The 25,027-nt window shown below is 44.8% G+C and overlaps 3 protein-coding genes and 1 non-coding gene across 6 annotated transcripts; 3 read left to right on the plus strand and 1 right to left on the minus strand.

Moving 5' to 3' along the window:
• The first annotated feature begins 97 nt into the window (after window positions 1–97).
• zmp:0000000529 (WD repeat-containing protein 20) lies at window positions 98–3,898 on the plus strand. Its single transcript, XM_058079513.1, has 4 exons — window positions 98–771; window positions 1,463–1,645; window positions 1,712–3,118; window positions 3,196–3,898. Exons 1-4 carry the CDS (start codon window positions 388–390, stop codon window positions 3,241–3,243), a joined length of 2,022 nt encoding a protein of 673 aa, XP_057935496.1. The 5' UTR covers window positions 98–387; the 3' UTR covers window positions 3,244–3,898.
• Window positions 3,899–4,963: 1,065 nt separating this feature from the next.
• On the plus strand, window positions 4,964–16,906 carry hif1al (hypoxia inducible factor 1 subunit alpha, like). Of its 2 annotated transcripts, XM_058079515.1 has the most exons (16): window positions 5,051–5,098; window positions 7,389–7,480; window positions 8,295–8,485; window positions 10,096–10,289; window positions 10,387–10,471; window positions 10,558–10,673; window positions 12,313–12,494; window positions 12,607–12,713; window positions 12,786–12,933; window positions 13,341–13,543; window positions 14,111–14,292; window positions 14,360–14,458; window positions 15,683–15,828; window positions 15,908–16,022; window positions 16,112–16,229; window positions 16,307–16,906. In XM_058079515.1, the coding sequence occupies exons 2-16, from the start codon at window positions 7,425–7,427 to the stop codon at window positions 16,372–16,374; spliced, it is 2,010 nt and encodes a 669-aa protein (XP_057935498.1). In that variant the 5' UTR covers window positions 5,051–5,098; window positions 7,389–7,424; the 3' UTR covers window positions 16,375–16,906. The 2 variants fall into 2 exon arrangements, with proteins under 2 accessions (XP_057935499.1, XP_057935498.1); XM_058079516.1 differs by lacking the exon at window positions 7,389–7,480 and having other exon boundaries at window positions 4,964–5,098.
• Window positions 11,247–11,328, plus strand: trnal-aag (transfer RNA leucine (anticodon AAG)). Its single transcript has one exon. It is a non-coding gene; the product is annotated as a tRNA-Leu (tRNA).
• Window positions 16,907–18,221: 1,315 nt separating the features above from the next.
• zgc:152863 (uncharacterized protein LOC562658 homolog) lies at window positions 18,222–23,824 on the minus strand. Of its 2 annotated transcripts, none has more exons than XM_058079518.1 (5): window positions 23,671–23,824; window positions 21,021–21,116; window positions 20,754–20,954; window positions 19,103–19,232; window positions 18,222–19,031 (listed from the first exon to the last, which is right to left on the minus strand). In XM_058079518.1, exons 2-5 carry the CDS (start codon window positions 21,109–21,111, stop codon window positions 18,761–18,763), a joined length of 693 nt encoding a protein of 230 aa, XP_057935501.1. In that variant the 5' UTR covers window positions 21,112–21,116; window positions 23,671–23,824; the 3' UTR covers window positions 18,222–18,760. The 2 variants fall into 2 exon arrangements, with proteins under 2 accessions (XP_057935501.1, XP_057935500.1); XM_058079517.1 differs by having other exon boundaries at window positions 18,222–19,034.
• Window positions 23,825–25,027: the final 1,203 nt, after the last annotated feature.

The following is a 25,027-nucleotide window of genomic DNA, read 5'->3' on the forward strand; positions in this document are numbered from 1 at the left end:
GCTTGAAAGTTTAACTTGCTGCGAATGAGACAAACTTGCGTCCTTTCTACCACCTCTCACGTAAGTGCACATCTGCACCAGCAGGGGGCGCATAGCCTCCAGTGTCTCCGCCCAGCGGTCGAGTGGAGGCAGAGAGCAGGTCGAGGACGATGTCGTCGCCGGCCCACAGGCGCTCTCGTCGGGCTTGGGTCGTCGGCCAGCGGCGCTTTGGTGGCCGGTGCTAGTGTAAAATGCAGCGGGCTACACTGGCAGCGCTGGTCGGCCTAGCTGAGCACGGCTGCTCGCCTCCGCCGCTCCCGAATCTGCCCTAGTACTTTTTTTTTAACCGCGGTGTTATTGTTTCCAGGTCAAGAGCCCAGTTTCCTGAGCGGCTTGTTTGGACTAAAGATGGCCGGAGATGGCGGTGCTCTGAAGGATATCAATGAGATTAAATCGCAGTTCCGGACCAGAGAGGGCTTCTACAAACTGCTCACCCTCTCCGACTCGCAGCAGCGGGGCGGGCTGCCGCGGGGTCCCTCCGCCGGGGCCACGCTGGGCCCCGCGGCTGGAACTGGCCCGATACCCGGCGGGGGGGTCGGGCTGCTTCAGGGGCCCGGAGCCGCCGCCTCCTCTTCGAATGCAGCAGCCAACTCGTCTCCGGTGGGCTTCCTGCCGCCGGTGCGAGTCTCTATGGTCAAGCTACAGCCCGAAGACCCGAGCGAGGAGTCGGAGCGGGTGTGCTTCAACATCGGCAGGGAGCTTTATTTCTACACGTACACAAACATCAAGAAGGTGAGCCGGGCTGCTCGGCCCTCTCCGCCCCGGTCACTGGAGCACAGTGGACGGTCACTTAGCCTAGCATGCTAGCTAGCCCGCTAGCACTGTTAGCTCGCGTTTCATGTCTTCTAAACGAGCTAATACAGATACTAGCTGCTTACAATCACCTCATTTAATTAATTTTGGTGATCACAACTCGTCATTTGAAAGGAGAGTGACGTCACTTGATGTTTCAAACTGTGCTTAAAAGCCAAGCAACCTAATGTGGTCTGTTCTGGAATCTCATAAGATCTCTTTGGAGGCCCACTGAGGATGAGTCATGAAGCTGAAGATGGCCAGAGGAGGTCAGGTCGTTGAGGACAAGATGAGCGTGTGTTGACTGCTTGGATCCGGTTTAAATGAAGCAGCAACATCTGGTTAGGACCGCTAGGAACACCTCCAACATCACCTGTTTACATGACCAACTTTGTGTGCGGACAGGAGGGTGTTCCGGAACTAGTTTAACAAAATAAATCATGCTTTTTACAGGCATATAGTGCTGCAGACAATTTGATTCAATGTAATGTCTCACTCTGGTACAACAACAACATGACTCAAAAATCAATCAGTTAGGCCCTTGAAGTGTTTCATTGTTCATGTATTGAACGCGGACGAACTCTTAACATTCTACTCTGTGTTCTTTGGTCCTGGGTCTGTGTGTGTGCAGGCTGTGGACCTGAGCAAGCCTATCGACAAGAGGATCTACAAGGGCACTCAGCCGACGTGTCACGACTTCAACCAGCACTCCGCATCGGCCGAGAGCGTGGCTCTCATCGTGGGCTTCTCAGCCGGGCAGGTCCAGTATCTGGACCCCATCAAGAAGGAAACCAGTAAACTCTTCAATGAGGAGGTACGTATTTCTGTCACTTAGTTTTGTCTCCGGAAAGCTGACACATTTGTTGTCTCTGCTCCCCAGAGGTTGATAGACAAGTCCAAGGTCACATGTTTAAAGTGGCTCCCCAAGTCAGAGAACCTGTTTCTGGCATCACACGCCAGCGGCCACCTCTACCTCTACAATGTGGAGCACCCGTGTGGCACCACGGCGCCGCAGTACTCGCTGCTGCGGCAGGGCGAGGGCTTCGCCGTCTATGCCTGCAAGACCAAGACGCCGCGCAACCCGCTCCTGCGCTGGGCGGTGGGCGAAGGAGGCCTCAACGAGTTTGCCTTCTCGCCGGACGGCGTGCACGTGGCGTGTGTGGGCCAGGACGGCTGCCTGCGCGTCTTCCACTTTGACTCCATGGAGCTGCAGGGCATCATGAAGAGCTACTTCGGCGGCCTGTTGTGTGTGTCGTGGAGTCCTGACGGGAAGTACCTGGCCACGGGTGGTGAGGACGACCTGGTGACCGTATGGTCGTTTGCGGAAAGCCGCGTGGTGGCTCGGGGTCACGGCCACAAGTCCTGGGTCAACGTGGTGGCCTTTGATCCCTTCACGACCTCCCTGGAGGACGAGGAACCCATGGAGCTCAGTGGCAGTGAGGAGGACCTCCATCAGGGGGTGCCAAACAACTCTATGCACTTTGGGCGGGTGCGAACCAGCAGCACGTTGTCACGTCTTTCCCGCCACAGCTCCAAAGGCGGGGGCTCGGCGGCGGTCACCTACAGGTTTGGTTCTGTGGGTCAAGACACTCAGTTCTGTCTGTGGGACCTGACTGATGATGTGCTCTATCCCCGCCTGCCGCTGTCCAGAGCCTTCACTAACACTTTCGGACCCTCGCTGCCCAACTCCAGCAGTGGGGGGGTGAACAGCACGACAGGTGGGGGAGGAGGTGGAGCCGTGGAGGGCCACCATCACCCCCCCAACACCACCATCAGCACCTCTAACCCGCCCACGCTGCCCCTGCCCCTCCCGCGCTCCTTATCGCGATCCAATTCGCTGCCCCACCCCGCCGTCGCCAACGCCTCCAAGGGCCAGGGCGCCTCAGAGGGTGGCGGCGGGGGAGGAGGAGGCGGGGGCACCGGAGGCGGAGGGAATAGCACGCCGTTCAGCATCGGCCGCTTTGCCACGCTCTCCCTGCAGGAGCGCAAGTCGGACAAGTCGGGCGGCAGCGGAGTGGAGAAGGAGCACAAGCGCTACCACAGCCTGGGCAACATCAGCAAGAGCAACGACAAGATCAACGTGGCGCCCAGGAGCAGCCGCCTGGACGCCGCCAAGGTGCTGGGCACCACGTTGTGCCCACGCATGCACGAGGTGCCTCTGCTGGAGCCGCTGGTGTGCAAGAAGATCGCCCACGAGCGCCTCACTGTGCTCGTCTTCATGGACGACTGCATCATCACGGCGTGCCAGGAGGGCCTCATCTGCACGTGGGCGCGGCCCGGGAAGGCGGTACGTCCTCAGCGCACCCACGCTGCTGACGTTTTCGTCCCACTGTCTAACTTCCTGTTTGTCATCTTCTGCTTCAGAACTTGACAGCACAGAACGGCAACTCTCCGAGTGGCACGGTGGTATAGCTGCACCTTCATCGCTCCTCCTCCTCTAACGCCACCTTGCAGTCTGACAGCCCCTTCCATCCCAAATAGGGGGGCTAAGCAGAGACTGGAGCACCTGACCACTACAGTATTACCCTCCAGAAGCCACGGCCGCTGTATTTAAGTTATTTATTTTACCATGAGACTGTGTAGTAATTTATACTGTAAATAGTCAAAGTACTCTAAAAGCCAGGAAGGAAGTGGACATGTACATAGCAACACACTGAATGTCCTTTAGGCAAGTACGTCACCGTCTTTTTAGTTCTGAGCCACTCCAATGGACACTGGGGTCCAAGTCATGTGACCAACCTGCGTGCGCTCTCACACACACACACACACACACACACATACACAGTCGCTAGCGGTGTAGCATGGTGTGTATCTCGCACTCATTCGTGTTGCACCTGAATTGCCTCTTGCAATAATTTGCACACAAGCGATCCACGGTCCATTCAGTCGCCGTGTGCCACCACCAGGTGCCCGTGCTGACTTCACTCAACAGGAAGTCGCTGGAGCTTGATGGGGATTTGGCCTAAAACAAAGAAACGCCACACGTTGAGCGATGAAACTGCATTTAATTTCAGCCTGTCGTGATTTTTTTTCATTTTGCTTTCCAATAAAGACAAGCCAAGCGTCACCTCTGTCCCCTATGCTGACATCATCTGCAGCTTTGTCTGACTCGGGATCGGGGTCGTTCCGATGATAATAGGTACTAGGGACTCTCTGTTATTGAGTAAATTAGCACCCCTAAGTGAGCAGCAGTTCTTGTCCACTGGGAACAAAACATTAGTTGGGAGAATACAATTCTCTAAAGTGATCCACTAATAGAGTAATTGGGAAAGGGAGGCCATTTTCATCTGTGGTACATTATTAGTTATTAAACTTATTGACTTTGTCAGCGATAGCACAAAGCTAAGATGTTGTTGTATTAGCATATATTCACTTACATTGGATTACTCTTGCATCTTTAATGTATCAAAACGGCCCGCATCCATCAGTGTTTATATATGTGGCCCAATACTCTTGTCCACACGGTGCACGTCAACTTTGAGGGACATCCGCGTTTCAACTGGACAAACCAGTTTCAGGAATGTTTACCATCTCGTCCTCAGCTGTCAGGACTTGTTCCAACATTGTTCCAGTTGTCCTTGTCAAGAGAGTCAAAAGTCATGAAGTCTGTCTTCGCCTCAAGCCGGCTGACCCCTGGTGTCCCCGGTGGCGGTGGAGATAGATTGTGGCTGAAGATGAAGCAGGATGCGAGAACATGCTTTTGATCGAACGTCAGTAACAGTTTTAACCAGAAGTGTCAGCTTATGGCCAACAGAGGGCGCCAACGAAAACAGTCAACGTGCCTTTGTCAGTCGAATAATTGCAAAGTTGGGGGAGAAGAGCAGTCGGCCGATCGAGACAAACCGGAAGCTTAATTTTTCTTTACAAAGTAAAACAAACAAACCATATATCCAATTTAAACTGACGAGGAACAAATGTGAGATTTATGTAACGAAACGGGACGGTGCCGTGTTCAGTGTGTGACACACTGATCACACTTAGTAAATGTAGTTGTAAATAACTGTAGTGGATCGTGTAACGTCGGAATGCTTGCCGTCTGTGGACACACATACCAGACATTATCTTATTTATAGTCTGGCATCTTAGTGTACTGGGAATATCCGTAACGTGAGCTCCTTTCGACTTTTATTTCTAAAATACGTGACCGGAAGCAGCGTTTTCTCGTACGGGGTGAGATGTTTTTATCCTCCTAGAAAAAAAACTGTAATACGGAACCAGTCTCAGAAGACGACATGGAGGACATAGAGGAAAGTGCGGCGACCAAACGGTAAGACTGGATTTATATTAATAAACATTCTTGGTAATTTAGTCACTTTGTGTTTGTTGCGTGATTCCTTTGTGTATATGTGTTTAGTAAAAACTTTACAAGGCGCCGTGCTGTGAAAGTAACCTGGTTTGACCTCGCCATTCTTGTCCCATACTCGATCGACATTTTTTGCTGCGTTATTTGTGTTTTCTGATCGATGGAAACGTGCTTCTTGTGGATGGTCATTTGTGGTGCGTTTAGAGACCCCGCGCGCATTGTTGATTGAAACTGCAATCATTCATTGCTGTGTAACGATTTCTTGGGAATAATTGTGTACAAACAAACGCGTAAGGTCGTAATGGTGTAATGCAAGAGTGTTTCGTCTCATGTTTCTATGGAAAAGTTTATTCCCTGAACCAAGTGTCAGTCAACCCAGTGTGCTGACAGTTGAGGACTTGTCCTCATGTGATCTGTGAGACTTTTGTTGCAAGCTGACTTGTCTGCAAGTCCTGCTTAGGGCTTGGCGATATGGACCAAACTCATATCCTGATATATTTAGGGTGAATATCGATATACGCTATATATCCTGATATTTTTTTAGACTAAATAAAATTTAGACTAAATCTAAAGCCAAATACAGAGCAATCTTCAGTGTAATCATGCTGCATTCAGGTAGTCCCTTTGCAGTTAGGTTAGAGCTTTCGTCTCACGTCTTTCGGCAGACTGTAAATATGGTTTCTACCGTCTTTATACAGCAACTCCATACCGTCTTGTTCGCTGTTCACCCCCGCTCTGCAGCATATCCTCCTCGGTATCTCCGCTCCAAGTAGAAAGTGTGCTCAATGCTAACAGCTGCTCCTGAATGTAAACAATAGAGCAAGAGCCAAGCTACGAACGTAACAAGATGAACATCCATAGCTACACACTTGCTTAAGGGGTCAGTATGACAACAAAAACAAAGTAAAACAAATAAAGTACTATGAAACACTAAAAATGTCAAAGAAGATGTAGAGCTGCTATAACTAGCTTGCACGCGGGTGGCGCCATCTTGAAAACATGAGCCCTCTGCATCAGATCCAGTCTATATCGATATGAATTATATGTTTGTTTCTGATATCGTCCTTAAAAGAAATATCAATATTTATTTTTTTCGCAGGTCTCGCTACATACTACATGTTGTGTGTCAAGACGACATGCAACTCTTAAACCTGTCAAGTTTGAATGTCACAACATTAAAAGTTCCTGGTTAAAAGGATGACTGTGTGTTGACGTCTGTCGTACTGTGCCAGGAAGTACACTCATCATTTATCATACATTGTGGAACGCTTTGGAAACCGTTTTGTCCCCAGGGGACATCATGTGAACAGAAACGGTCGGTTCCACGGTCAAGCTGTGGGTTTTTAACTGTCATACAAACATCGAAAGAAGTTAAAAAGTGTATGAAAGTGGTTTAGAGTGTACTCTTAAGTGTTGCATAAACCAAAAAAAAAAAACAACATTTTTTTGTCATGACTGGTGTGTCAGTGCAGATGCACTTTGACCCCTGCATACACTGAAGCCAGCAAGCAATTCAGATGACTTGATGGCTTGGCCTTGGGCTCTTTTTGTCACGGGCCACATTCTGTTAAAAACACTGAACCACAGCTGCAACTAGTAACTAGCAACTGGTCTGTTATTATTTCATAGCTTAGAGATGAATTAGCATTTTTTTTTGCATCACGTCACTGCTGTCTCTGCACCAAAACAAACGTGTCTATGTGTTTGAGCATGTTCTGATACTTCCTGTTTGTGTACAGCACAGCGTGTTCCAATCCAAATTTGGAGCAGAGTTGAACCTTGTAATATGAGGCTAGTGTGTGTGTGTGTGTGTGTGTGTGCCTTTCGGTACTCCCCTGGCTCGCTTTCAAGAGGCGGTGCATGCAAATTATGTCAATACTAGCCTTCCACATCCTAAGGTGATAGTCAAGAGTAGTGCAGACTATGTGTTCTTGCACGCTGCCACCTGAGAATGAAGAAAGATAAAGGCTATAGTATCTCACGTGCAGCCACTCTCCTGTTGTTGACACTGGCACTAGTTGTGTTCTTGGCGTCCTCTAGCAGGAAGAGCACAACTTGTGAGCACGTTCCACCAGTGTTGTTTTCCCCTCTGCACATGTTCCCAAAGTTGGACAGGGCAGAGCGGGAGGGAGGGGGGGTTGGGGGAAGGGAAGTAGGGTTAAGGTTAGCGAGGGGGAGGGGCAGACTGAGAGATGATGCATACGCTTCCCAGCAGCTGAGAAGAAAACAAAACTAATACATTTTCTTCTCTCAGCTTGTGGACTTTCCTCTTTTATTTTGGCGGTCCAAAATGTTCGAGGTCATCTTGATCTTTCTATGGCGTGCCAGCTGGATCGACTTTGTGAGGTGCAAAGATCGGCTGTACCGATCGAGTACATACCGAATCCGATATACAGTGGTACCTCAGTTTTTGGTATAAATACGAAAACCAAGGAAAAAAATCTGTTCAAAAATATTAACAAAAAATATTCTATAGGGAATTATTATAATTAATTACCTCTAATAATTAATTAATATAAGCAATTTTTGAACAGTCGGGTTGGGTTTGATACGCACATTATTGTATGAAAACTGAGGCAAAACTGCGCTGAAAATTCTAGATTGGGGGTCTCCAAACTTTTTCCATACGCTGACACCTCAGGAGCATAATCCGGGGGTTTTGGGGGGGGCGATGCTTCTAAAGTAGCGTCCCAGTCTGCCCAGGGGGGACATTTTTAACATTCTTGCATTAAAAGGAGCGTCAAAGAGGAATCTTCAACATGTGCTGTGTTTCATTCATTCATTTTCCTCACGAGGGTCACGGGGGGTGCTGGAGCCTATCCCAGCTGTCTTCGGGCGAGAGGCGGGGTACACCCTGGACTGGTGGCCAGCCAATCACAGGGCACATATAGACAAACAACCATTCACACATTTATATCTAAGGACAATTTGGAGTCGCCAATTAACCTAGCATGTTTTTGGAACATAGGAGGAAACCGGAGAAAACCCACGCATGCACAGGGAGAACATGCAAACTACACACATAGATGGCCGAGGGTGGGATTGAACCCTGGTCTCCTAGCTGTGAGGTCTGCGCGCTAACCACTCCGTGCCGCCTGTGCTGTGTTTATTTCCAAAAATGTACGCTAACGTCCTCATCCCCTTCCTTCTCCTCCTGCAGTACCAGTTCGGAGCAGAGGAAGTTGCGCTCCCGGGATGCGGCCCGATGCAGACGGAGCAAAGAGACCGAGCTCTTTTACGACCTGGCTCGGACGCTACCCCTCCCCCGGCGGGTCTCCACCCACCTGGACAAAGCGGCCATCATGAGGGTCACCCTCAGCTTCCTGCGCATGCACCGCCTCCTCCATCCTGGTAGGCACTTGGGCTGGGTTAAATGATTATTCTTATCTAGTAAATTGTTTTTTTGATGCATCGATTAATCTAACAATTCATTTTTTCTTAGATTTTGATTTGATTATCTCCCCATAATTTGATCTATATAGGAATTAATGCTAACTTATCTCCATGAATAAAACACAAATTTCCTCTTTCCAATATATTTTTATAAACAAGTTAAAAATGGAATTGTATTGTACAATACAACAATAAAGTTCACAATTGAATTCTATTATAACAAATACAATCTGAATTAAAATTTAAACATAAAATAAATAACAGCAGCTGTGTGTGTGTGTGTGTGTGTGTGTCTCCCATTATTGTTTTTTCAAGACAAATTAAATGTGTTGGAGTGCCGTGGACAGGAAGTGATGTCAGGGGTTCAGAGTTGAGTTCTAGCCTGGCGTAGCCCATGGTAGGGGTTATCGTGTCTGTTGTGAGATCATTCATACCTGCAGTAAGAGCCTGCTGTTCCGGCGATCAAGCTTGTGTGTCTCACCCAACGTTACGGTAACATGACTGACACCTAAAATATTTTTGACTAATAATAAGCCGCAAAACAGCAAGATTTATTAAACAGAACGATAGAGAATTTAAGCGGGAAGTGGCGTGGGACCAATCTGCTACGTCAATAATGCTAACATGTGGCCAACTAGCATGAGGACATAAAGTGGCACACAAGACAAGCTCTTCTCTACCACAGCTCCACCTGCTGGATCTGTTGTGTCTTGCACTGCAACAAACATTTACCAACCTCTACAACAGGGGTCTCAAACTCAATTTACCTGGGGGCCACTGGAGCTAGGGTCTGGGCAAGGCTGGGCCGCATCAGGTTTTCCAAAAAAAAACGCATTTATTAAAAACAGAAAAATATATAAACTTTTTCAGTGCTTTGGTTCCGATTTTCTACAATAAAAGCTCTGATAAAACATTCCACTGTTCTCAAATATCTTAATTTTTATTTTTCTGCACAAAATAAGATGAAAAATAAACAAATCAAGAATAAAGAAAATCAATCAATCAGTAATAAATAAATATAATAATAATAATAAAACAGCAAATAATAAAAACTTAAGAAACCACATATAGTTGGTGGGTAGACAAATAATTTTTTTCAGATTAAAATGAACAAAGCATTATTAGAGCCCTGTAGACATGACAAAACACGACTATAGTCACATTTATACTCTTTTTATTTACAACATATTGCGCAACTGCAGGGTCTTGAGACACATGCTAACTCGCAAACTAGAGAGCTAGCGACCTAAACGGTAGCCTTCAAGTTATTTCCTTTAAACTTAAATAGCCAAAAACTTACCACTTCCACACGGATAGGGAGGATTACTATTAACAGTTATTTAACCTTTAACATGAACATTAATCAAACGTAATAATTTTTTCTGGGTACATGATACCATACAGCATCCATATCAAACATTAAACTTTCATATCAAGGCGGGGGCCTCAAACTAGTGTCCTGCGGGCCGCATTTGGCCCGCGGGCCGCGTGTTTGAGACCCCTGCTCTACAAGGTTTTGCATAACTTTGACCCTGTAACTGTTAAGGTCATACTTGCTTGTTTCACAGGAGGCGAGAGTCCGAGTTTGTGTGAAGACAAAGAAGAGGAGGAAAAGGAGGTGGAGGAGGATGAAGAAGAAGACGAAGACCCAGCCAACGGGCTGTACGCTCAGGCGCTGGCGGGCTTCATCGTGGTGATATCGGAGGAGGGGGACATGATCTACCTGACGGAGAACGTCAACAAGCATGTCGGCATCGCTCAGGTAGCAGAGGGATCAGTGTCGCCATCTTGGCACAGCTCTTATACATTATGAAGGCTGTCATTATCAGCAATGGCTGACACGTGTTTGCGCTCTACAGTTGGAGCTGCTGGGTCAGAGCGTCTACGACTTTATTCATCCCTGCGACCAGGAAGAGCTCAGGGACATCCTCTCCCTGCGCCCCGGTCAGATATACCAATTCCACCCTTATTATTACCTCCAGTGTTATTGCCATTATTACATACATGCTGACTTTTCATTGTGTTTTCAGGCTGTGGTAAAAAAGGAGCCAAAGGTCAGCTCAGCCTCAAGAACCTCTTCTTACGGATGAAGAGCACACTGACCACCAGGGGGCGCACCGTCAACATCAAGTCTGCCAGCTGGAAGGTGCCACAATGACACAAACATGTAGAAAAGTTGTTTTGCTCCATGATTTATGGAAGGGGTGTCTAACGTGCAGCCCAGGGGCCATTTACTGTATATTTTAATTGGCCTTTGGCACGTTCTAAAAATGGAAATGGAAAAAAGGAATAATAAATGAAAAAATGAATGATAATAAAAAATAAGGCTGCACGCCGGACGAATGGCTAGCACGCAGGCCTCACAGCTAGGAGACCCGAGTTCAAACCCACCCTCGGCCATCTCTGTGTGGAGTTTGCATGTTCTCCCCGTGCATGCGTGGGTTTTCTCCGGGTACTCCGGTTTCCTCCCACATTCCAAAAACATGCTAGGTTAATTGGCGACTCCAAATTGTCCATAGGTATGAATGTGAGTGTGAATGGTTGTTTGTCTATATGTGCCCTGTGATTGGAACCAGTCCAGCCCGCCTCTCGCCCAAAGACAGCTGGGATAGGCTCCAGCAAATGTACATACAGTATGTACATATTGTCATGTCTTGTAGGCCACAAGCGCTGTTTGTGCTGAAGTGACGTGGTTTCTTTTATCCATGACAGCCTTCAGGGTAGCGTGGCCGAGCGGTCTAAGGCGCTGGATTAAGGCTCCAGTCTCTCCGGAGGCGTGGGTTCGAATCCCACCGCTGCCATATGTAATTTTAATGCGTTCAAATAATTTACTCAATGTCTCCTTCACCGAGTAGCAAACACTGGAGATGCATTTTCTCTTCCAGCAGTAGAGAGGCCGGAGGTTTTGAGAATTACACAAGTATTGGTTTTCACAAAGTTTTCTGCTTACTATATTGCTGTCACTCTGTTCCTCCCCAAGCCACTTATTTAGAACGTTTGCCTTTGGAAAAGAAAATGGTTTTATCCCAGTCTTCAGGAAGACAATAGAAGACAATGCTAAATACCATTCTCTCCCTGATGCCTGTGAATATTCTCATCCATCCAATGGTGAATGGTTGTTTGTCTATATGTGCCCTGTGATTGGCTGGTGACCAGTCCAGGGTGTACCCCGCCTCTCGCCTGAAGACAGCTGGGATAGGCTCCAGCAACCCCCGTGACCCTCGTGAGGATAAGCGGTAGAAAATGAATGAATGAATAATTACAAAATAATTACAAAATAATTAAATAAACAGCAGCAAACAAAGTTCATTCCAAATATTTGTTTTTATTTTATGAGAATGGTGTAATTATGAGGAAAAAATTATGTCATTTTGCGTTTTTTTGGAAAATTAGAATGCAGAAAATTCAAAATGTTATACAAAGTAATCATTAAACAAAGTTCTACGACAAGACTTTAATTTTACAAAAACAATGTCAGAATATTAGGAGAAAATCGTTGTGAAGAAAAATAATGTCATTTTAGTGGCACAAAGTTGAAATATTAAAGAAGAAAAAAAAATAAGTTGTAATAATATGAAAATCAAAAGAAAAAAATACATTTTAATTTAGAAAAAAGTTAGCATATCTTAATTTCTTAAGATTTTTTTGTGAAATATTTGGAGGTAAAAAAAATGTGTGTGGTAAAAATATTAGCATATTTTAGCCCTGCCATCCTGTCATTTTTCAGTAAGTGGTCTTCACTGGTTTGGACACCCCCACTTTATGATATGAAACGTGTCCCCCAGGTGTTCCACTGCACAGGTCACATGCGCCCACTGGGTGACCCGTCGGCGTCCCCTTGTGGCACGGTGATGACGCTGCTGTGTGAACCCGTCCCTCACCCGTCCAGTGTGGACTTCCCTCTGGACACGCACACCTTCCTCACCCGCCACAGCATGGACCTGCGCTTCACGCACTGCGAGGGCAGGTGAGCCCGACACCCTGTCCTTGACATCTGACCTCCGCCAAGCACAAACGTTGTGTTTGTATCTTGTGCGCGACATTCTAGTTGTGATTTGATGTCTTGTTTGTGTTCCCAGGGTGACGGAGCTGGTGGGGTACGAGCCGACCGAACTGATCGGCCGCTCAGCGTTCGAGTTCCACCACGCGCTCGACTCTGATCACGTCAACAAGAGCCTGCAGACGCGTGAGTTTGAAAGTGTTCCGCTCCGGTTTAGCTGGAACTGAATCTTCACTTCCTGTTCCTTTTTGCGTGCAGTGCTGGCAAAGGGTCAAGTGAGCACCAGCCCCTACCGCTTCCTGGCGAAGGGCGGCGGATTCGTGTGGGCGGAGACTCAGGCCACCGTCCTCTACAGCAGCAAAATGTCACAGCCGGAGGCGGTGGTCTGCCTCAACTTTGTACTCAGGTACGCACAAGGGTAGATGGTGAAGCCATTTTAGGAGTTCTGAAAGGTAAAGAACTAAGAGCTCAAGGTGAGGAGCGGAGATCCAGACATGCAGGGCACCTCCGCAAGCCCGGGAAGTGTGCATAACACTGCATACGGAAAAATCAACATGCCACGGGTGGCAAATGGCCCCTCAGTCACACTCTGGACACCCATACGCTTGCAAGACCTTCCCAATGAAATATGGGCCATTTGCAGGCTGCAGTTTTTTATGGGCCTGCCGCACATTGTCAAAATAAGATGAACAAAAAAAACAGAAATGGAAAAATACACCACAAGTGCAGACAGTCACGCTCCAGCCACACCACATATAGATTGTAGTCCTGTGAGAAAAGATAACACTCACGCTGTCTTCTCATTGGCTGCAGCGCCGTTGAGCAGTCGGATGTGGTTTTGTCCACGGAGCAGCTTTGCAAAGAAGCAGAGTCGCCGCCTTCAGCCGCGGAGGACTCTGAACGCCTTGACGAGAACACGGGTCCCAGTCCCAGCAGCCTGTCTGAGGTTGAGGCGACAGACGAGCTTCTTCAGGTGACGCCGGCAGACGGAGACGCCGTTTCTCCGCTGACAGGAGGTCTGTTTCCACACACCATAGGAGGAAATTCAAATAATACAAATAATATTCTATAAGATTATAATTGTTTGTAACCGGGCTGCACGGTGGTCGAGTGGTTAGCATGCAGACCTCACAGCTAGGAGACCAGGGTTCAATCCCACCCTCGGCCATCTCTGTGTGGAGTTTGCATGTTCTCCCCGTGCATGCGTGGGTTTTCTCCGGGTACTCCGGTTTCCTCCCACATTCCAAAAACATGCTAGGTTAATTGGCGACTCCAAATTGTCCATAGGTATGAATGTGAGTGTGAATGGTTGTTTGTCTATATGTGCCCTGTGATTGGCTGGCCACCAGTCCAGGGTGTACCCCGCCTCTCGCCCGAAGACAGCTGGGATAGGCTCCAGCACCCCCCGCGACCCTTGTGAGGAAAAGCGGTATAAAATGAATGAATGAATGAATGTTTGTATCCGTGTCAATATCAACTGCTTATTATCATATTGTTATCATCATATTGTTATCATTTGATCACTTTGAAGTGCATGCCTCCTTCATTCTGCTGACTTTCTCTTTTGTTTTTTGTCTCGTCAGATTTTGTGTCTCTCTCCTTTGCGACACCGCACAGTCCAGACAGCCTCCCTGACGACCCCGAGGACCTGTGCACACCAGAGCTGAGACAGCTGCTCTCGCCCATATTCAACCCCATCACCCCTCCATCATCCTCATCATCATCATCAGACAAAGGCTCCTCACCGCAACCCCAGCCAGTACAGGTGAAGATACAAAGTTGACATCCTTGTAAACACACGGCGGCCCCGTATTCATGAACATGTCTCACAGAGCCAATGCGAGGAGAACGTGCTGGACACCAGTGAGGTGGAGAAGTTTTTCGCCTTTTGTCCCGAAGATGGCGACAAGGCGCAGGATCAAGAACAGCTGGTGAGTGCAACACAACCTGTCTACTTCAGTAAGCCACGGGCCGCTTTACTTGACCACCATTTTTTTTGTTATTGCCGTTTTGTGGTTGAAAGCAGCCTGTTATTATTATGTATATTTGAACTCAAATTCTAATAAGGTATTCAGAAGATGCATTCAAATACATGATATGTGATACACTGGTCACTAGGTGGCAGTAATGGTTCATTGATGAGGCACCACAGGATTAAAAAAAAGTAACAATGAACTAAAGTGTGAGTCTTATTTATGTCTTATTTATTCTTACATCTCCCATATTGGGTGATACAAGTGTATTGGTGACTATGGGGTGCTATTTCATGTCCAGAGGGCTCTAATAATGTTAAAAACATATTTAGAAGGTCGTAAACAGGTTCTCTATTCATGAATAAATATGCATACTTAAGCAATTTTTACATATCTTTTAGCTACGTAAAATACAAATATTAGGCATTCATAGGACGCATTCAAAGACATGATGGTATGTAGTGCACCGGTCAGTAGGTGTCTGGGATGTTTCATGGAGGCACCACAGGAAGTACTGTACAGAACAGGAAGTTCAACAAAGTAACAAGGAAGTCAACCAATGCTAATGTGAGTCTACATGATGTCTTATTTTCTCTCATTCAATCATTTTCTACCACTTATCCTCACGAGGGTCGCGGGGGTGCTGGAGCCTATCCCAGCTGTCTACTGGCGAGAGGCGGGGTACACCCTGGACCGGTGGCCAGCCAATCACAGGGCACATATAGACAAACAACCATTCACACTCACATTCATACCTATGGACAATTTGGAGTCGCCAATTAACCTAGCATGTTTTTGGAATGTGGGAGGAAACCGGAGTACCCGGAGAAAACTCCACACAGAGATGCCCGAGGGTGGAATCGAACTTGGGTCTCCTAGCTGTGAGGCCTGCACACTAACCACTCGTCCGCCATGTAACTTATTATATTTACTATATTGGGTAATAGGAGTAAAATAACTATAGGTGTGTTATTTCATGTCTAGAGGGCTCTAATAATATTCACATATATACCAGTAAAATATATATATTTTTATCGACTTATCCCTGTCAGGTCTGGAAGCAGTTAACCACAATAAACAAGGCATTACTGTAGCTTTTCAAAGGTAGAATTGTGCTATTGTGTTTGATTCCGTGTACCATACGTGTATCAGGTGAGCCTCAAACAGGTGGTCTCTTCTCAGGTCATGGACGGGATGGATCTGGAAATGTTGGCTCCTTACATCTCCATGGACGATGACTTCCAGCTGACCTTCTTCAGCGGCATGCCGGAGGAGGCGAGCGAGCCTCCGTCTTCTTCGCCAGAGACCCCCATCGTCAACAGGAAGCGGTACAAGCGACACCACGTGGTTTGACGTTGGAATGTTGGAATGCCGTTTCTCACGCTCTTCACTCTGTTTGTCTCTCAGGGCTTACGACCCAGATGAGGAGGACACGCTGTCCCAGATGATAACGGGTGACAAGAGACACAAACACGACCCCCCCTCACTGGAGGAGGAGCTCCTTCTGAGCCACTCGTTGCTGGTGAGAAGAAGCCGAGGCGGCGTTTCTTTAGGAGAAGACAAGCTGCTGTTGTCATCGCTCACGTTGTTATTGCTGGTGTTTGAACGCAGGGCTGCCTGGAGGAAACTGGCCAATCCGAGGTGGGGTTTGGCCCACAGGGGCGGAGTCACCTCCTCACCGACAGAGACCCTGTCTTAGGCGGCATGAAGGGGCTCTGCGACACAGCCGGTACGTTTGCCGCCTGGCGACACACATCCGGTGATATCAAACTATGACCTCACTCTGTGCGTCTCGTCCTCCAACAGCTCTGATGAGGGACATATTCAAGTCGCACCCGCCCGACTTGTTCCCGCCTCGGTTGCACATGTCCTGACAAAGCGGTCCACCTCTTTCATCTGCACGTGGCAACATCCTATGGTGAAGTACGCCATGAGTTCCTTGGGTGGCTGCTGGTGACATGTGCGTGGACATCATTGACGGGGGGGTGACTTTATGTGAGCAGCAGGTGGGGGCACGCAAACCCATGATGCTTTGCTCACTGCAATCAAACATGAATGATAAAACATGACAGTGGCATCCTTTTATACACCTAATTTCCTTACTGTATTTTTATAGTTGCCTAGTTGGGGGAGGGGTGTTCCTTTTAATCTCCTGCATGTGCCAGGTGGGCGGGGTTGACTTTATCTAACACTCCCTCTTTATTAAAAAAATATTGTCCATGTAGCTTTGTATGATGTAAAGGCTTTAGGTAGCATAGCATCAATTAGTTTATGCAGCTATAGTAGGCAAAATAAACTGTACTGTTTTTTTATCTGTAACTTTGAAGAAATCATGCCTGAGCGTGAATTATGAGCTTCGACATGATTGTTTTTTTGCTTCCATTTTAATAAAAGGTGCAAAAGCTTCCTATGACCTTCATTTTTTAACCATGATAAGAAAGTATTAACCTATGTAACTTAAAACAAAAACAGATAAAGTTTTAGAGCCTTATAAATGTGTATTGTGTATGTTCTGCCCTTGAAACAAGTATTAATGTTTTAATGTTTTACACATTTTTAATGTGACATTTAACACCGTAGTGAGATTTTCGATTTAGGCTAGCATTAACTAGCATCCAAAACGCTCTTCGGCGTTTTGTTTATTTTCAGTTTGCCTGGGAACCACGGCGCACGTTGCTGCCTCACACAGGTGAGTCCAGGTACTACACCACACACGCCATAACATACAACACATGACGATGTTTTATTGTTGTTATGGGGTATTTCATATTCCAAATATGTGTTACAGTGTACCAGGCCTACTGTATGGTATTATATTAGAAACAAAGCCTAACAGCGCCACTGTCTTCGACGACACTTGTGGAAACAACATGTTATATGTTGTAGTTCAACCATGTGACCACTAGAGGCTGCTTTAACAAGCTTCATCAAGCAGGACCATTATCAGCTTGGATCACAACCATGATGGGGGAGTTCTGTTGTGGTACCAGATGGACCCACAGGAACATACACATTCTTTTTTGGAGATGAAAAACAGCACGAGCATTATGATTATAATGGGTGGGTGATACAGCACATTTTAGTATGAATCCTATAACAAATGTAGCAGTATTGCTGCTGGTATTGAATAGAAAAGAAATGAATAATATAATTAATAGTAAACCGGTTTGACCCGCCCATTAGTAATGTTCAGAGGCGACTTCCTGTGTGATGTTTTCTCTATATCTCAAATCAAGATGACATCTTAGGGCAAAACAAAAAAAGAATACAGTAATGCAAAGCAGCACCTTTTATCAATGACATGTGTGTGTTTACAGTAAATCTACTTCTCTTTTTCTGCAAGTCAACAGGAAGTGTCCCTGCGATGAATGGCCGTCAACTCTAGAACACATTATTAGGTACATCTGCACCAGCCAGTGCAGGGATGTCCAAACCTTTTTCCACCGAGGGCCACTATTGTTCACGCTTAAGTCATTATAAACACACTAAAATGTGTGTAATAAAAGTCAAAAATCTGCCTTTTCAAAGTTAATAATGCTGACTTTTGAGAGATATTCATTGAACTATATTATGAGTACTGTGAAGGCAGTGTTACATCATCGTTACAGCTGTTCCTAATATTTGGGTGACCTTATTTAGAAAGAAAGAAAAAAAAAGTGTGATTCACAGTTTCTGACTGTGACGGCAAATTCCACGAAATGAAACAGTGAAGATGACAATGTTGTGAGATTGCAAACAGGAAGTTTATAAGGCATCATATTTGTATTTTCTAACTTTATTTACAAGAGCTCATCCAAGAAACTCAACATTCAGCATGTGTGATCCGCTTTTGCAAAATTCCCTCGGAATTGGAGGGTAATCTGAGCTAAAAATGTTGAACATGTTAAAAAAAAAAAGGCCACGGTTTGACCCTGGAACAGATCATTTTCATTCACATTATGTCCTTGTGGGTTAAACAAAAACGCAATCATAATGGAAGCATTTTAAAATAACACCAGCACATGTTGAAACAGATTTAGTCACACAGTCCTGGCGGGAATTCACACACAGTTGGTTGCCATGGAAACATGCGTTCAAGTACGCATCTCACACACACACACACACACACACACATATATTAAAAAATATTTTAAAATGACTAAGATGTGTGCAAACTGGCCAATCATTTTCCATCTGGAGGCCAGCCAGCTGCCCCCCCCCCAAAAAAAAAGTGCTGAGTCATCACATCCTTGAACTGTGAATCAAATGTTCAACTGTCCTTCAAATGTCCTTGTCGTCCGACAACGACACACGTAGCCGCTGGACGTCGCTCGTCCTGTCTCTGCCCTGTGACTGGACCTCCTCGTAAGCGGGCGGGGCATCCCCCGATTGGTCAGTGAGGGGCTCACGGGCCAACAGGAGCTGGGTGGGGCCCGGCGACGAGCAAGTGGGGAGGCGCTGCCCCCAGCTGCCGTACACCGCCTCCTCGTAGGACGGCAACGTGACAGGAAGTCCCTCCCCCATCAGGTCCAGCTGGTCAGACGGCCGCCGCCTGCTGCCGACAAGGGTCACAAGGGTGAGCGGGGGCGGGGGGGCCTAAAGGCGGCAAAGCCTTGAGCTCACCTGTGTGACAGACAGGTGCAGAGGCGGGACTTGACCACCAGGCAGGCGGTGGTGGTGAGCAGGAAGATGGACACGCCCGCAGCCGTGGACGCCACGTGGATTCCGCTGTCCACTTTCACGTGAGCGCCCCCTGTGGCGGAGGAGGGAGAGCAAAGCAAAGCATTGTGGGTGAAAAAAGTCTTTGATATTGTGGTGCGGTTTGGCCTGTCTCATGTTTAATCGTTCTGCACGCTTCTTTTCACTTCCTCTTTCTGAATTCTCACTTCCTGTTGGAAGACAAACCGCAGAGCGCCTTTAAAGTAGGTCAAACTTTAAAAAGTTCTTGATCGATCATTACCGCATAACATGCAATTGATTTTATGCATTTATGCAGTTCCATTAATGGATGATATGATTCATTACTAAATCATCATACATTCATATACTGTCATTAGTGCCCATGGTTCAATCCCTGTATGATATTTACTGTATATTCACTTTCATTACTGTATATTGTGTAATTTAATTTATGCGACCCTCGTTAGGATAAGCGGTAGAAAGTGAATGAATGAATGAATGATTATATATATTTTCATTCATTTTGAGATTAATTCATGTATCATCTATAGATTAATTACTATATTAGTTTATTTTATGGATTACAATTATGGATTATTTTATGGATTATTTACAAAATAAATCAGTTATTATCTGTTGATTAACTACTGCATTGTCTGAGGTTTAATTACTGTATGATCTGCTGTTCATTTTATTATGAATTATGATGAAATATGATTATTTCGAGATTGATGCTGGTGTTATTTGGACATGACAAACTGCACAGTCTGTGGTTTGATTGCTGTAACAGTATCGTCTGTGGTTTAGTTACAGTACAACGTATGTATTAATATAGGTCATATCTGTAGATTAGTTACTTTATTGTCTGTGTTTTAATAACTGTATCCTCCGTAGTACAATTGATGTATTATTTGGATATTAATTCAGGTATTATCTGTTGAACAATGACTATATGGTTTGTGGTTTAAGTAATGTATTATCTGCAATTTATTTTAATAATAATAAATTATATATATATATATATATATTTTTTTTTTTTTCAGAGTACTCAAAGACACTTACTTTTTTATATATAATATATATAATAATATATATTATATATTATTTGGAGATTAATTAAGATATTAACTGTTGATTAAATAATGCATTGGATTAATGACATTATTATTTTTAGTTGAATGAATGAATGATTATCTGTAGTTTAGTCCATTGCTTATTATACTGTACATTATGTAGATGAATTACAGTATTGGCTGTGAATTAATGACTGAATGATGTGTGGATTAATTAATTACAGCATGATGGGTCATTCCCATCTTAAAACCTCAGAAGGTGTGCACGGTCAGAAGGATTTGAGGCATGTATCTTTTCAGGGTGTCTTGACAAAAGTCTTAGGAACGCCAAAAGTCAGTCGTGAGTCATGTTGAGAGTGAAACTCAATCAACTTCCTGTAGGAGATGCACAAGATAGGAAGCATCTTCAGATGTCTCCAAGCGACTTTAACCGTCTCAGCGTTTTATTTTTGCAAACGGGAAGAATCCGCTTTTAATCTCGTCCAACGTGCTGACAAGGCACAAAAATATCACCTCCTCACCCTTGAGGCGGACGCAGGCGGGAAGCGGGGGTTTCCAGGCGCCGTGGTGGCACCAGGCGACACCCGACGTGTTGGGGCGGTACCCGGCCTCGCAGAACATGCGGACCGAGCTCTTGTGTGGGAAACCTCTGCAGGGCGAGGGATCGCAGCGGAAGCCGCCATGTTCCGGCACCAGAGGGTGGCTGCAGTTACTCAGCCTGCCTGCAGAGGTTAGAAATCATACGTCCGTGAAAGGTGAGCGGGAGGGGGCGGGGCTAAGGGCCGTACCTGCAAGGATGTGGGGCAGGAAGGTCAAGAGGAGGACACAGAGCTGACCGATGCAGCCGCACTTCCACGGGGATGACGGCAACGCAGACATCAAACCTGAGGAGCACAAACACTTTCAACTCTTTGGAACAAGGCGTGTCCAAACCACGCCCCGGGGGCCGTTTGAGGCCTGCTGCTAACTTTTCTTTTGTTTTCTACAATTCAAATGAAAAATTGATACCTCCATTATGAACTCAGCTTCTACTTTGGAATCGCGTATGCACAGCATTTACCCATAATAAATAAATCTAATTTTTCTTTGTTATAAAGAGGATTAGGGCCACACTGCCAAAAATTACGCTTTGGCAAGGCTTCAGGTATTCAGGATGAATTGAAATAAAATAGCAAATAATTAAATTTTTATTTATTTAAATTTATTTTTATTTTTAATCAGTTACTATTCATGTATTTGAATTAGTTTTATTTTTAAAGTAATAATTATGAATAATTAAGCATAATTACAATATATATAAAATTAGAATTACATTTACTGTAATTTAATATTTATGTATTATGATTAAATCCCATTTTTAAATAGTGATATTTTAAAAAATAAATTCGAATTACTATATATATATAATTACAATGTACTATTTAATATTAATGTATTAAAATTAAATTTAGGTTGTTTGTCTATATGTGCCCTGTGATTGGCCGGCGACCAGTCCAGGGTGTACCCCGCCCCCCCTCGAAGACAGCTGGGATAGGCTCCAGCACCCTCCGCGACCCTCGTGAGGAAAAGCGGTAGAAAATGAATGAAAATTATATATTAAAAAATTAGATATAAATTAAATATACTTTAATATATATAATAATTATATATATATATATATATATTTGAGGATTAATTCATTAATCACTGCATCATCTGGGGTATAGTACTATCCTCAGTACAATTTGAGTTATGCTCAAAAAAAGTTATGCTTGAAATGCAGCTTTTAACCAAAACTGCTTTAGTCGGGAACTGATATTTTCCTGAAACTTACCCATGTTCTACTGCTGATTACTAAAGAACGGAAAAAGGTAGAAACAAAGCGTTTTTTCCTGATGAAAGATGAGAGTCTAATCTTTCTATTGGTATTGGCTATCTATGTATCCCAAGAATACAATATTGTGTGTGCCTTGATAGATGTCTTTTGAAAAAACGGTTGGGATTCAATGAGTTAATCAACAAAAAAGCTAAGGACAAAATACCAAAGTGGCTCCTGTTGCCTTTCAGTTGTCTTTATACGGCCTAATTTAGAGTGTATGATGATTTATCTCATTTTTACATACCAGGATATGCACCGTGTACGCTTGTGTAATGAGTGAGGATGTGGAGATCAAGGTGTGCATGAACATTCCGCAGCGTCTTTTCCCTCACGTAAAATGTGGCAAAAAAAAAAACCCCACCAACACTGTAAATGATTAATATTTCCCACAAAGCCAGGGTAGCGTTTATCCACTAAAATAAGACACAGTAAATGTGCTGCCTAGCAACAGCCTCCAGGTGACAAATAAGTGTAAGGATGAAGCTGCAAATATGACTAACGGCAACACCAGAGTGATGTCATGTTGTGTATTCCGTGTGACCTTCTGTGTGTGTTGCAAGTACAAACATGAACAGTACATCTCCCCCCCGTGTCTAATGAAGGGTAAATGACATTTTGGAGGGGGTAAACGCAGCGTGGGCGCACCGGCTGATTGAGGCTTGTGGGATCTCGCCAACTTGTTTGCCAAGTGGAGTTATTAGATATTATGCATGAGAAGCGTGTTTGAAGAAGAACAGCAAACATAAACGTCACCCTTTGGTGTCACTTTCCCTGACAGCTACAGGAAACGTGTGCAAAGGTCATGCAGATATTTCATATTTGCTGCTTCTCTTTTGCTTTTGCGAGTTTCCCCCAAAATGTTGGCTCAATTTGGGACCCAAAGCGACTAAAATACACTGCAAATAAAACCTTATGATGGCTGTTTTGCAACAATTATGAATGAAAAAAATCCTCCTAGCTTATTTTACAGTAGGGGTGGCCAAATTGCAGCCCTAGTGCTTAGTTTTTTTTCCCCCGCAGCACATTACACAAGTTAAATACACAAAAAAATAAGGAAAATTGAGCAAAAATGCACAACACACTTAGAATGTTGATACCTATAACTCGTAATACATGGTTTTGTCTTTAAAAATGTAATTTTTTGTCTATTTACAAAATGTAAACATATATAAAATATGAAAGTGGTCCCCAGTATCCACTCTTGACATTTGTCAACCCTTTAAAAATTCATCTCCGAAGCCAGTATGGCCAGTATATACAGTACCAGTATTCTTTTAGGGTGAATTTGCCTGTTTGCTACTTCTTGTCTCCAGTTTTACAGCGTTTTTAAGAGATTAGTGCACATTACACACAGTGCTATAATAATAATAATACACACGCTTGTTTTTTTCATGTAAGTTGACTTTGTTTAAAAAGCATCATGGCTGGAAGAAACATGACCAATGTAAAGCTAGTATCACTTGGATGCACCGCTAAGCGTCATCAGTAAATACCTCATATTAAATGAGTGGAGCTCGCGTCGCCATTAAGATGTTAAAAACAGGATCTTTCACCTAAAAAAAACTCAATAATCGTCTCACCTGAAGGCAGTGGAGACGTTGACGAAGACGAAAGTAGTGGACGCTTCTGCTACTCGGCAACAAGTGTGTCCTCCTCGCTTGGGTCGCCGCTCCTGGATCAGCTGAGCGTGATCATACCGCGCCGCCTCTCATTGGCTACCCACCGCCGCCAAGCCACGCCCCAGCCCGGAAAAAAAAACCTCTAACCTGTTTGGAAGTCGGCGCGTCATGGGACCGGAAGTGACAACACCACCAACCAACAGAGGTTCTCCCACCTGTGGTAGGAACTAAAAAACACAAATTACTACTCCACCTAACATTTTTTTCTGTTTTAGTTTTTAATTAATAACAATTTTGGCGAAAAAAAACATGGAAAATCGGTCATTCAACTGCACACAATGCTGTAGTATTTTTCTCGGAAACAAGTTAACACGGTCCATTAAACAAGATTCCAAAATGCAGAACTGTGAGTGAACATGACTAATCCGGCATTGTGTGGCTCATATTTAACCTGAAGCACGACCTGATGTGACTGGTGGCCTCAGAAGTCCTCCATTCCACAACTCTGAGGTCCCGCCCGGTCAGCAGACTGTTTGTAAAGAAAGGGTGTCATGGGGCCATTTGAGGCCATCGACATTACAATGAAAACACCATTAAATAAAAATGGGGAAAAGGGCAGTAAATTCAGGAAAAATTTAAATATTAGGGGGAAATGAGGGGAAAGGGGCATTATATTATGAGAAACAAAAGACTTAAGGAACATTAGGTTTGGAAAAGTTAATCAGTTGTTATTATGAGAATAAAGTCAAATTATTATCAGAATAAAGGAATTTTATAAGTAAAGGAAAATTGAAATATTTGTACTTAAAAAAATGAAGTGAAGAAATGACTGTTATTGTCATCTGAAGTACAAATATTTTGAAAATAGATTTCTGCAATATATCTACAAATATTAAGTATTATAGAATAAAAATCCTCAATATTGTGCACAAGTAATCGGGTGTATTTTGGTTTAAAAAGATGACATGAATGCGTTTTGAAGGCTATTTTTTAATAAAAATGAATTTGCCATGTTTTTACCTCTGATTAAAGTGGGTCACAAGTTAATGAGCATGGGAATGATCGTGGGTCACTGGGTAAGATCAGTTGACGGTCGACCCCTGGGTTGGCTTCAAATGTCAAAGCGCCCCCCCTTGGATTTTTCAGTGTGCAAGTTTGGACAACCCCGGTTTGCTCAACTTCAGGTTCTGTGTTGGTGGTCTGCAACTCCATCAAATGACTCATGAGCGCTGAAGAAACAACTTTCATTCACCCACGCACACCATTTTAACATAACACTGTGGACTTGCCAGATTATTCAGTCAATTAAAAGCAGACT

Source organism: Doryrhamphus excisus, chromosome 8 (assembly GCF_030265055.1).
Source record: "Doryrhamphus excisus isolate RoL2022-K1 chromosome 8, RoL_Dexc_1.0, whole genome shotgun sequence".
NCBI lineage: Eukaryota > Metazoa > Chordata > Actinopteri > Syngnathiformes > Syngnathidae > Doryrhamphus > Doryrhamphus excisus.

Bases quoted from the DNA above. Each gene is read 5' to 3' on its own strand.
- zmp:0000000529 (XM_058079513.1), top strand. From the start codon at position 388: ATGGCCGGAGATGGCGGTGCTCTGAAGGATATCAATGAGATTAAATCG. The intron at 772-1,462 runs GTGAGCCGGGCT...GTGTGTGTGCAG, and splicing joins CGTACACAAACATCAAGAAG to GCTGTGGACCTGAGCAAGCC. The intron at 3,119-3,195 runs GTACGTCCTCAG...CTTCTGCTTCAG, and splicing joins GGGCGCGGCCCGGGAAGGCG to AACTTGACAGCACAGAACGG.
- hif1al (XM_058079515.1), top strand. From the start codon at position 7,425: ATGTTCGAGGTCATCTTGATCTTTCTATGGCGTGCCAGCTGGATCGAC. The intron at 7,481-8,294 runs GTGCAAAGATCG...CTCCTCCTGCAG, and splicing joins AGCTGGATCGACTTTGTGAG to TACCAGTTCGGAGCAGAGGA. The intron at 16,023-16,111 runs GTGAGAAGAAGC...GTTTGAACGCAG, and splicing joins TTCTGAGCCACTCGTTGCTG to GGCTGCCTGGAGGAAACTGG.
- zgc:152863 (XM_058079517.1), bottom strand. From the start codon at position 21,111: ATGTCTGCGTTGCCGTCATCCCCGTGGAAGTGCGGCTGCATCGGTCAG. The intron at 19,233-20,753 runs GTGAGGAGGTGA...CCTCCGCCACAG, and splicing joins CGCCTGCGTCCGCCTCAAGG to GGGGCGCTCACGTGAAAGTG. The intron at 19,035-19,102 runs GTGAGCTCAAGG...CCTTGTCGGCAG, and splicing joins TGCACCTGTCTGTCACACAG to CAGGCGGCGGCCGTCTGACC.